This window comes from Megalops cyprinoides, chromosome 4 (assembly GCF_013368585.1).
Source record: "Megalops cyprinoides isolate fMegCyp1 chromosome 4, fMegCyp1.pri, whole genome shotgun sequence".
NCBI lineage: Eukaryota > Metazoa > Chordata > Actinopteri > Elopiformes > Megalopidae > Megalops > Megalops cyprinoides.
This window is the reverse complement of record NC_050586.1, coordinates 26,162,600-26,173,628: the sequence shown is the minus strand read 5'-3', so window position 1 is coordinate 26,173,628 and position 11,029 is coordinate 26,162,600. Positions and strand designations below refer to the sequence as shown.

At 47.2% G+C, this 11,029-nt stretch overlaps 2 protein-coding genes across 4 annotated transcripts; both read right to left on the bottom strand.

The window, feature by feature from the left end:
• Positions 1-324: 324 nt before the first annotated feature.
• Positions 325-2,008, bottom strand: LOC118776197 (oxytocin-neurophysin 1-like). Its single transcript, XM_036526309.1, has 3 exons — positions 1,889-2,008; positions 656-860; positions 325-416 (listed from the first exon to the last, which is right to left on the bottom strand). Exons 1-3 carry the CDS (start codon positions 2,006-2,008, stop codon positions 325-327), a joined length of 417 nt encoding a protein of 138 aa, XP_036382202.1.
• Positions 2,009-4,161: 2,153 nt separating this feature from the next.
• On the bottom strand, positions 4,162-8,941 carry ubox5 (U-box domain containing 5). 3 transcript variants are annotated; one of them, XM_036526539.1, is made up of 5 exons: positions 8,866-8,941; positions 7,825-7,896; positions 6,005-7,391; positions 5,728-5,874; positions 4,162-4,552 (listed from the first exon to the last, which is right to left on the bottom strand). In XM_036526539.1, the coding sequence occupies exons 2-5, from the start codon at positions 7,876-7,878 to the stop codon at positions 4,350-4,352; spliced, it is 1,791 nt and encodes a 596-aa protein (XP_036382432.1). In that variant the 5' UTR covers positions 7,879-7,896; positions 8,866-8,941; the 3' UTR covers positions 4,162-4,349. The 3 variants fall into 3 exon arrangements, with proteins under 3 accessions (XP_036382432.1, XP_036382434.1, XP_036382433.1); XM_036526541.1 differs by having other exon boundaries at positions 7,825-7,920; positions 8,866-8,928; XM_036526540.1 differs by having other exon boundaries at positions 8,841-8,911.
• Positions 8,942-11,029: the final 2,088 nt, after the last annotated feature.

Below are 11,029 nucleotides of genomic sequence, written 5' to 3'. Positions count from 1 at the left end.
AAATTTCTTTGTTTCTGGTGTCTTGTAAATATGTGTATGTATATGTGTGTGATAGCTGTTACATTAGAAAAGTAAGGAAATTGTGTTCTGCTGAGGCACATTGTGGGGGATTTATTAGGCTGGGAGAGACATATTGAAATATGGAAATACATGGGAAATGTTCTTATTTTTTTACATACAGTTTATTCCAACCAGTGGTCTGATCTTTACTGTAGGGTTCAGTGGTAGTGTGTTTGTCTGAGCTGAGTAGTGCGCTGTGTGTCTGTTTGGGAAGTGCATGAGCTTTCAGTGGTGACTCTTCCCCCTCTTGGCCATGAGTAGCAGTCACAGAAACAAATCTCCCTCTGAGCTGTCTGTCAGGACGGTGTTCACTGCCCCACGATCCTCCCTGCAGTCGGAGTCCAGGACACAGCCCTCTATCAACACACACGCACACACATGCAGATATTAATAACAAATATACACAGACATATTCAAAGATAAATCAGTTATATACACAGATAGTTAAATATTGATTACAGAATAATAACATAAATAACATACGCACACAAACTCACAAGGCACGCACACGCACGCATTCAAATGTTCGAAGTGGATATCATGCAGTATGGGATTAGGGCGCCCCCTATTGGCGGCCGAATGAGCTGACTCTGACCTGTGTCACAGCAGATGCCTGGAGCAGCACAGCGGCCGTCGTCAGCCCCGCAGGTTTTTCCTCCCACCTCGCAGGGAGACGGCAGATAGTTCTCCTCCACGCAGCGAGCTGCTTCTGGGGTGCCCACGAAGCAGCCCAATTCATCCCCACAGCAGATTCTAGGGCCGAAACAGCGCCCCCCATTCCCTGGGCCACACGTCATGCACTATGGGAATAAGGGAAGGTTTTCTTATCAATGGCATAAGGGCTGTATGTATCGTATTCATGTGTCTCACCCAACAATAGTACAGTAACCTGCATGGTGAGGTTTACGGTTTTCTGATTACATCTTTGCACCGTTGTCCGGAATTCACATAAAATGCCCCTGATGTAACTGTTATTTTAGCATGTCATACTACACCAAGCGTGCTACATCTGTAGGTGAATATGTGTAAGCCCATCGGACTGATGATATGATGATAAAATGATAAAAGATTGATAAACGAAATGGTTTTGCGATTGTCATTTTACATATCATACAAGCTGGGGTGTGTGCTTAATCATTTTACAAACCTATCCATATCACAAAGAATATAAGTCACTGAAAACGCGATTCATTGAGGTCCGATGGAAATTATTTTTTGTTTTCCAAATAAGAAATGAGACCGTCAGCATGTCTTCATCTGCTGTTAGTTGATTATTTGGTCCTCTGGCCACCTGATGTGTTGGACCAATTACTGTAAACTGTATGCGCATGTTATTGTAATTACTGATGCATACACCTACATGGAAGTATTTCAACTGCGTGCGCCGTGATTCGAACCACATTTGGAGGACAATCACAATGCAAACTGAGACCGACGAAACAAGTAAGGGTATAAAATAATATTTTACATCTGCCAAATTACAACGGCGTAGCATTGAAAAGACCTTTGATAACACATGGATATGGTTTGATAAAGTTGTTTAAAACTACTTTTGTGCCACTATAAAGTTCTTGTCGAGGTGCTATATTTATATCCCCTATGTGTGCAGGAGGGGAGCTTTCCAAATGACACATGAGACTTTTATGTTAAAGAAAACTCTTCGTTAGCAAATTCAGACGTTAGCAAATCAACATATGAATTGCTCATTGACAACTCGGATAATGCCTAGATACACTTTGGAATGGGTGTTTCTCCCCAAAGATGAGTAATATCAGGGTAATATCATCTGGTTAGGAAAGAAAAACAGGTTATGTTGAAGGTGGTTTACCTGTCTTGTGCCAAAGTCCGGTGATGAGCGCTTCCCTCCTCTTGGGCAATTCTGCACGTAGCACGCCGAGGAGAGCGCGAGGAGTCCGAGGACCCACACCGGGATCGTAGAGGTTGGCATCGCGGTTGGACTGTGGTGTGTGTGCGACGTGTACGCACTCCTCTCTCCAGCGCCAGCTACAATTCATTCATCTGGCGCTCAGCACCTCCTATATATACCTGAACCTGACTGTTTTTTTCTTCCTTTCAATGCCACACACTTTTATATTTTTCCACCCATTTCATACATGGTCAGCTGTGCTCTTCTACAGACCATGAGTCGGGTTGGAGCAAACAGGGTTTTGGCAACTGAAAAAGGCCATAATTTGGTTAAAACCTTCAAACTTCGGGTTTATTCCTGAATTTCCTAAACATGTCACAAAGAGGCTCATGATGCAAAGTGAGTATGTCTGGGAGGAAGTTTGTATCAGTAGACAACATTAAGAAAAGAAAGATGAAGGGAATGTCAGTTGGAAAATGTTATTTTTCCACCAGATCTGATTTTTCACTGTAGTTGTTCACATACAGTCTACCTGATGGTTCTGGAAGAAGCATGAGGCTATGTTTTGTCCTACTAAAGTGATTCTTCTTCAGCATCAACCGTTTGGGCTAAAAGATTAGCTGTTATAAATGAGAAAAATAACTTTTCATACATATAACTTCAGAACAAATGGGATTTTTTTCTCAACAAAATAACAATGGTGGTAATGACACCTTGTACAACACAATGTGTTATGGAAGGAAATGGCTGCAGGACGAGTGTACTGTTCTTGATTAAACTGAGTAATGATTCTGACTAATAAAATCCATTTCAGACTGTTTTCATTTTTGGAAAATAAGGACTGTCAAAAGGACCTATAGTTGAAGAATTGCCCATAAATGAAATGGCATCCTCTAAATCCTTGAATCTGTTAGTCATTCACCCCCATTAAACAAATGTTTATCCACATGTGGTGTTAGTGATAAGAGAGAAGACTAACACAATCAACCATACAGCTGCATGTATAACTGCTGCAATGGGATGGAAAGATGAATGCTGGGGAGGTTTTGTTATTAATGTATGTGTAGGGAATGAATGGAGAAACTGCAAGGGTGGAATTGCTTTTTATTGTGTTTATAGAACTAGACAGAACTATTCATTCTTGTGCCCACATTTTCTCAGTGAGAACGTGAGTCAACATGCTGTTGAATAATAACTTTAATGGAAAAACATAATGTATATAACTTTGTGACCATTTCTCAAGCACAAGAAAACAGCAACCTTCTGCACGGCCTTCCCTTTAAAGTCGTCTCCAACAGATACTCTCCATATGATCCTGGGTCCAGCTGTAACTACTGTGACTACTGAAGTTATGTCACAAAGTTACACAAGACTTGGATACACAACAGCATATCTCTTTATGTGTACTGCAAAGGGTGACTTAAGGGTATTGAAGACTGTCTATTGATCTGTAAACTGTAGAACACACTGCTGACAATTTATAAGAACACAATTCTCAGTCTCAATCTTCCCACCTTTTCTTACTTCAGATGAGCAAACCATGAGGCAAGGACAAAGTCCTCAGGCACATCTTTGTCTCCAAAGAGAAGGACATGGGAGAGTGATGAGTTTTAGCAATATGACCAAAGCTCGGCTCACTTTAGCCGACCTCACACATGGACAAAACCTACAGTTACTCTCGCTCTCTGCAGCAGGAATACACACTCAACACATGTCTGGACAGAAGCCAGATACAGGTGTACTGAGACTCCTGAATTATTAGTAAAGATGATACGCCAGTTGTATGCATGACACTCTAGTGGCAGGAGTCTTTCCTTCATGCAGACCTGGTCCTTCCTGCTCTCCACTCCATTGCGTGTGCAGTCAGCTCAGGGCTGGACCCCATCTTTGTTTCCACACAAACAACCCGCAGCCTTGGCCATGTGATGGCCCTCCCTCTCCACATGCTCTTCATCTACACCCAAAACTGCACTGATGCTCCCATCGATGTGCTGGGTGAGCCAGGCCTTTCAGAACCACCAGGTCTCCCTAGCAGGGGTAGGCAGCTAGCTGAAACCTCTGGCATCTACCAGAGACTTACCAGCTTCTACAAACCAGACACCATAAGAGTCTACAGATTGAACATTTCTTGTTCCTGTTCATAAATGTTATATCACACAAACACGTGACACATGCATGTGAAACAAACTTTAATAAAATACGATATGAACGTTTATTTACAGTGAAGTGGGCGAGAGTGAGTGAGAGTGTTCAGGCATGCGTGTCCCCCATGGGTGGGGAGGGAGACCTGAGGGCTCCTCTCATTCCTCATCCAGCAGCGCTGCCCCAGAGCCCAACCTGTGAGGTACTACACATACATATCCCTGCATGCTGAGTCTCACTGTGGACACTCATTAGGAGGGAGTGGAGAACGGTGGGGCTCTCAGTAGTGAACTCGTGTGATGGCACTTGACGGGGCAGGAGTCTGGCAGGTGGGGCACCGCAGGGGGGGCCTGGGGACTTTTGGAGGATGCTTGAGAGACAAACAGGGGCGGCAAAGCAAGTGTCCACAGGGCAGACGGAAGGCGGAGATACTGGAGTGGTACTGGGACAGAGAGCAGGAGCAGGACACACAACTGCTCTCACCTGGGACAGAGAGAGAGAGAGGAAGTACCGTTTTTAGATCCAGTATGAAGATGCCTTTCTAAGCGCTCACTCATTCACTCACACTCACACACACACAAACACACAGTTACACCTCACAAACAGACACTCACACATACACAAACACACACTGCAGTGTGTGCAGTACTGCCTTATCAGAACTCAGGAAAGCGCGGTGGTTCTGCCGTTTGGACTTATTTTTTCAGCTTTTGTCTGCTCTCCTTTTAATTAAATCCTTGGTGATGATATTGGGGCCTGATTCACAAGGCCTTTCGTGAGGGACCTGACCTTGGGGTGGCCAGCAGACCACTGCGCCTCTGAGGAGAGCTTTATGTGAAGAGGGGGAAGGAGAGAAAAGAAGGCAGATTGGATGAGTTCCTTATTTCTTCATTCGCTCTCATTGTGACAGAACCCTGACCTTACACCTGACCTTCATCACCATCCCCTCCTCCTCTTCCTCGCAAGCGCTACTGACATTACTCCAGCATTTTATGTTCAGAGATTATCCATCATTATCAGCATCCTTATTATTAATATTGCTATTACCATATATCTCATCATTAGTATGGTAATAATGATATCATTATTACTATCATCACTGAAAATATTCCTGATCATGAGAAAACAGGTTCATTCAGGTGCCAGAGCTGCTGATGAGCTGCACTGTGCTCCATCTCTTATGTCCTCCACCATGCTCCTCTCAGGAGAAGTGTGCTCAGGCCTGCGGCATGCAGGCAGTGCTGAGACCTGCACTGATCTACAGGACCCATTTTAACTTTGATCTTTGATCTATTAAAAAGCAGACCAACTCAAAAAGGGTTAGGTTAACAAAAGTAGCCAGTTCTTTAAGATTGAGCTCCCATCGTCAAAAACAGGTGACTGCTGACTGAAAATGGTTTAAATTGTTTTTTTGACTTGGTATGGGCTCTGCTAAGGGAAAGTCACTTGATCAAAAACAAAAAGCAGATGTTGGAATCCCCATACACAGGTGTACATGCCTCACACACCACTTGAGCCTCTGCGTCTCCTCTCTAATACCACAGTGTCCTGCTGCACCACCTCCACCCTGTCTCCTCCTCCTCTACTCCATCCCTTACTCCTCTGTTGCTTTTCTTAAACCCTCACTCCTCTCCCAATCCTGTTCTCTGCACACCCACCTTCACTGGTCCTGCTTGCCTGACTCTCTGTTGCACTGGACTCCCGGCCGTGGCGTGAAGTGAATGCCGGGAAACCACTCAGAGCGGAGTTGAGGGCCTGGTCGAGGCTTTCAGCCAGACGCTGCTCATGGGAGCTGCTGCCTGAACCTGCATTACAGAGAGGGGAGTCACAGGAAAGCCTGCATCACAGAGAGAGGAGTCACAACACTTAAAGACAGATCACAGAGTCATAGAACTGCCTTTATCATATACAAACAGGAAGGCCAAACTCACTCACTGGGGTGGGGGCTGGAAGGTGTTTCAGTCCTTGCTTTCTTCGCTGGGAGCTGGGAGTCTGAAGGAGAAGAAGGTGTGCTGCCTTCAACATCCTGGAGCGGAAGTGTGGTAGGGCCAGTCCCTGAGCTACCAGAACTGTCCCTCTGTACCTGTAGTGCCCTCTTCCTGGTGAGAACAAGCATTGCAGTCTGGCTGCTGGAGTCTGGCCCCTGATTCTGTGCAGAAGTTCTTTCCTGAGTCTTTTCAGTGGTCATGTCCCCATCACCTCGTCTGCATACAGCACTCTCTAGCACAGGCCCTGAGTGCGAGGAGGTGGGCATTTGCAGGGCGGGGCCATTCTGGGGCCGTCCGCTGGAATGCAGGGGGGGCTGTGTCTGTGCCTGAGGGGGACGGCAGCCGGCAAGCCGTGAGGGGTGGGGCTGCTCCTGCTGCACTGTACGCCCGAGCTGGCCCTCCTTCCCCCCAAGGCCCCCGCCCCCAGCCTGCAGCAGGAAGCGGTCAATGCGGCCCTTCAGCTGGGGGCACGGGAGGGGCTTGGAGTCAACAGAAAAGGGCACCCCAGTGAAGGGGTCATTCGGGAGTCGTCCCCAGGTCGCCTCCTGCCGCTGGTACTCCTCCAGGGTGCTGCTGTCAATCACAGCACCACTGGGCAGCAACAAGGGCAGGGTCATTAGCTCCTGTGTGAGGGGGTCCAGGAACTCCTCAGGGATGGGGGTGTTGGAGCTGGAGGCATGCAAACCGGGGGTGTCAGTTATGGGGCCGTCAGGGGAGGAGGAGGAGGGTTGGGGTGAGTGAGACACAGGAGCCGACACTCTTAGACTGTCCTTGTGCGCCCTTACCATCCTCTCCAAGTCCTGCAGACTGCAGCAGCGTGCAGGGAGCCCCCACACGGCCAGCGCCCGCAGCCCCAGGGCGGAGCCTGCCCCTCCGTAAGGGAGACAGATGCGCAGCTGCGTCACAGCCCCCAGCGACTGAGGCCCTCGGCTCCACAGCTCTGCCCGCCTCGCCTCGGGGGAAGGTTCGGGCGGCAGGCGTGGAAACGGGGGCCGTGGCCGGATGCAGGGCTGGCTGAAGCTGACAGACACCTCGTCCTTCAACTCACAGCGCCCCACCAAAAGGAACTGGCCTCCTTCCTGGCTTCGCCCCTGGGCTTGGTTAGGAGGCAGAGCTGCAGAGGAGGTGTGGATCTCTAAGCCTCGAGAGGCCCTGCCAAGGTCCATGCCACAGGGCCACAGCTCCATATCCACACGACAGACCTCTACTCGCACCTGAAACTGCAAGGTCACCTGGACAGGAGGGCGCAGAAAATACTCCAACTTGAAGCCCCGTCTGCGAAATGTTGGGTCCCCTGACAGCAAGTTTGACACGTCATATCCATCCGCACAAAGCTGAGAGAGAGTGAGAGAGATGGAGAGGGGGGGGACAAAAAAGATGAGGATGGAGGGATGAGAGATAGAGAGTAAAAGAGAGTCACTCTGGATGTGCACAGGGGGTGCATAGAATAACTTTAATATAACTTTACTAACTTAGTGAAGTTTGATGTCCCTCAATCAGTCACTCACACACACACACACACACACACACATACACAGTGTGCATAAAGAAAATCACAAGGTTGTCTGTGACGCATGTCCTCCTCCATCCAGGAAGGACATGAGGAGCACAGACACTATAGGAGGGAGGAGTGAAGAAGTGGAGAGTGGAGAAAAACATCTACAGCTTTCATTCTTAATGCCCGCAGAACAGTGGCGCTGTTGTGCAGTGTACACTGTTGCAGTATTAAAAGACAGTTTAGACTGTTACAGTGTTAATGCAGTGTACCTTGTTGCAGTGCACAGTAGTTTCAAAGTGTGGCAGGCAGAGGTTGACCACCATGGCTGCAATCTTCTGCACCTGTAGGGGGGAGAGAAAGGGAGACTGAGAGAGACAGAGAGGGGGGGATCTGAGTGTTTCCAATCGCCTTACAAAGGTCTAAGGGCTTGAGGAACAGACTAAGCAAAGAGATACTCCTGGCTGAAGCTGCTTTAGTGGCCTTTTGCTCTCTAGTGATGAAACAATCATTATGGGAACCTAAGTAAGTGAGTGACAGTGGTTTACCTCTGTTCATTACTGTCCTGACGCTGTAATGGGGTAAGTTTGACCGTTAGCACCTTCAGTAAACCCCCTAGTTATACATTAAGGCCAAGTTTATACTCTGTGACTCTGACATTTAGTTCTCTGGTAGATATCTCTGACGTTTGGAACAACAATATCAGAGGGGACCTCATAGATATAAACTGGGGACCAGCTTTACAAATATCTGAGAGAATGCAAAGACATGTGGTGGAAACTAGGCGACAGCAATGCAGAGCTCCCTCGCCAAGAGGTCACACAAGACGGGATACGCAAAGTGACAGTCAGTCGCTCCTCCCGCCTTCGTTCATGAGGTTCCGGTGCTGTCTGCGTTCCTATTCGTTTTCAGCGTTAGACCACGCCCTTTTAAGAATGCTCATAAGGAGCAAATCACAATGCCTGTAGCGTCTACAATGGAGGGGAGAAGGACTATGTAGAGTTGCATAATGTTAGTACAGCATGCTGCACGGTACTTATATTCGGGTAAATCTTTTAGTGCATATCAGTAAGTCCAGTGTGCGGCAACCGTAAACGCACTTGTGCGTTATAATTCTACGCTAACGTACTTTGACAGCAGCTAAATTAGCCAGGGAAGCTAGCAAGCTACATATATCGGCATTTTGTTCTCATAGTACTACAACTACGCCACAGTAGGCTACATCAAATGATCTGTCAGTCTAGCACCTGCAGACTGAAAACGGATATGGATTGCGACAAATACTAACGATTGTCTGCTGCCGAGCTGCTTACATTTGAATGTTGACTCCGGGCCACCGCTCATTTAGCCATATTCCCTTTCTCTGTACTCCGTCGATACGCTTCCCCTTTCATTTGGCAATGAATTATGGGAGAGGAAACGTGAAACGCTTCCTGAAGGGCGCTTATCCCGCTTCGTACAGAAGCTACCACCCAGTGCTGATCTAGGACCAGCTTTGGTGTTCAGCTCATCTTGTGTTTACCTTAGTCTGTGTTTTTCACGCTATATCAGTGATCGGGGACACACAAAACGAGTGTCTGTGTGGAACGCATAGAGTCAATTACTTAGTCCGTATCTCAAAAATATTTTTAAACTCTAAAGAGCAGGTCGTCCTATCTGTCTTTTGTAGTGAGTTCCCACTACACAATTTAATTCTCCGATTCTGGACTGCAATTCGGCCAGTCGTTTTCTGTGCAGACTGCGGAGCGAGTATAGAAACATTTTGGTGGGATACTGAGGAGCTCCTGTAAAAGCAGACAGAAAGTCAGAACACCTTGAAGGGACTCTGCTGCCCAAATGATGAAACGGCGGAAGTATAGATGAATGACAGTTTTTAGCGATACCTTTTGTGCAGTGAAATTTGGGCACTCACCTGATGTGACACATTTGCCTCCAAACGAAGAGGTTAGACACAGTATCCCAAAAGCTCGGCCATCATGATGATGTCTGACGCACAGTATCCTCTGTACTCGTTGGTCACTACGGTTGTGTTTGTATCAGAACCCGTGCATCTGTCATTACAGGTAGCTAAAACATAATTAGCCAGCTGTCTCAGGTAGCATTTCAGTATTGTATATATCTACACAAATACTGTTAGATAAACAGCTCGCAGACCTACGTGTTTGTGGTCTTACACAGCACAGAAAACAAAACCCTGACGCCGAATTTCGGCCCAGTGCTGTGCGTTAGACAAGACTAATCAATTTCGACTGGCACCTTTATTTTTGTTACGCTACATCCGCTTTTTGACAAAATGTAATGTAGCACATATCCACATCCGTGAGTTATTATACAATTAGAGGAACAGGACTCTAAAAAACGGCAATGCACCCGTTATGCACAGTATCCCACTGCAGGTTCAGTTAAAGAGTCTCATTTAAATTTTCCCACTGAACAGACGCTCCTATCTAGAGTGACTTCATTTAAGAAAAAACCTTACAGACGATGGTGGAAAACTATGGTATATGGTATGAACAAACTGGTGACACACCCATGCGATCAAGAGGATAACTGATTGCCTAGGCCACAGCACCCAAAAAGTTGACTGGATGTTATGATTTAGATGTAAGCTAGCCATTCAGTCCTTTGGATTATGCAGCATGAGCAGCAAAACATAATATAAGAACAACTTTGCCTCTGCAGTTCTATTTACAGTATATTATTTGATTTGGTTACAACTGTCCCCACATATTTGCAGAATGGAATACATTTTTGCCCACCAAATGCTGAGACGGAGGTACAAGGAAAGAGTGTTCAGGCTGAGGAAAACGTTCCTCGACCTAGTGTGCCATTTACTGGCCAATGACAAAGCTGCGAGAACAGCAGGTCACTCTGCCCTGCCTGTGGCCGTTAAGATCACCGCTGCCCTCACATTTTACACCACAGGGCCATTCCAGCAAACCCTGGCCTCACTGACGTGGGTCTCACAGCTGGCCACTGGCACTGCCGTGAGCGGAGTCAGTTCGGCTGTAGTCCGCTGTTCCCACAGGTTCATTTGTTTCTTATTGACACTGGCAAGTCAGCAGAGAACGAAGGAAGGCTTCCTTAATGCGTGCTGGTTCCCTGGAGTCACGGTTGGCTATAGGCTGCACTCGTGTACAGCTGTGTGCGCCACTGGACAACAGAATCTTCTGTGTGAACCACATAGGGCTCCACTCCCATCAATATCCAGGTGTTTTGCGATGCAGCCTGCAGGGTGAGGCATGTATCTGCTAATTTTCTAGGATCTGCCCAAGGCTTTTTCATCCTGGACAACTCTACTATTCCTGCAGCCTTCCAGGGGGACGTCCCTCTGGAGGGGTGGTTGGTGGGTGGCAGTGGCCACCTGTTAAAGTTGTGGCTGACAACACCATACATTGAGCCTACAACAGCAAGACAGCATGCATGTAAGTTCCTGGTTATGCAGGGCCACTTCTGTGATCGAGCAAACATTTGGAT

What these genes read in the sequence shown, in the direction of transcription:
- LOC118776197 (XM_036526309.1), bottom strand. Translation starts at nt 2,008, where the DNA reads ATGCCAACCTCTACGATCCCGGTGTGGGTCCTCGGACTCCTCGCGCTC. An exon ending in CGGACTTTGGCACAAGACAG is followed by an intron (nt 861 to 1,888) that starts GTAAACCACCTT and finishes TTATTCCCATAG; the next exon opens with TGCATGACGTGTGGCCCAGG. An exon ending in AGGCATCTGCTGTGACACAG is followed by an intron (nt 417 to 655) that starts GTCAGAGTCAGC and finishes GTGTGTTGATAG; the next exon opens with AGGGCTGTGTCCTGGACTCC.
- ubox5 (XM_036526539.1), bottom strand. Translation starts at nt 7,878, where the DNA reads ATGGTGGTCAACCTCTGCCTGCCACACTTTGAAACTACTGTGCACTGC. An exon ending in CTACTGTGCACTGCAACAAG is followed by an intron (nt 7,392 to 7,824) that starts GTACACTGCATT and finishes ACTCTCTCTCAG; the next exon opens with CTTTGTGCGGATGGATATGA. An exon ending in GGCAAGCAGGACCAGTGAAG is followed by an intron (nt 4,553 to 5,727) that starts GTGGGTGTGCAG and finishes TCTCTGTCCCAG; the next exon opens with GTGAGAGCAGTTGTGTGTCC.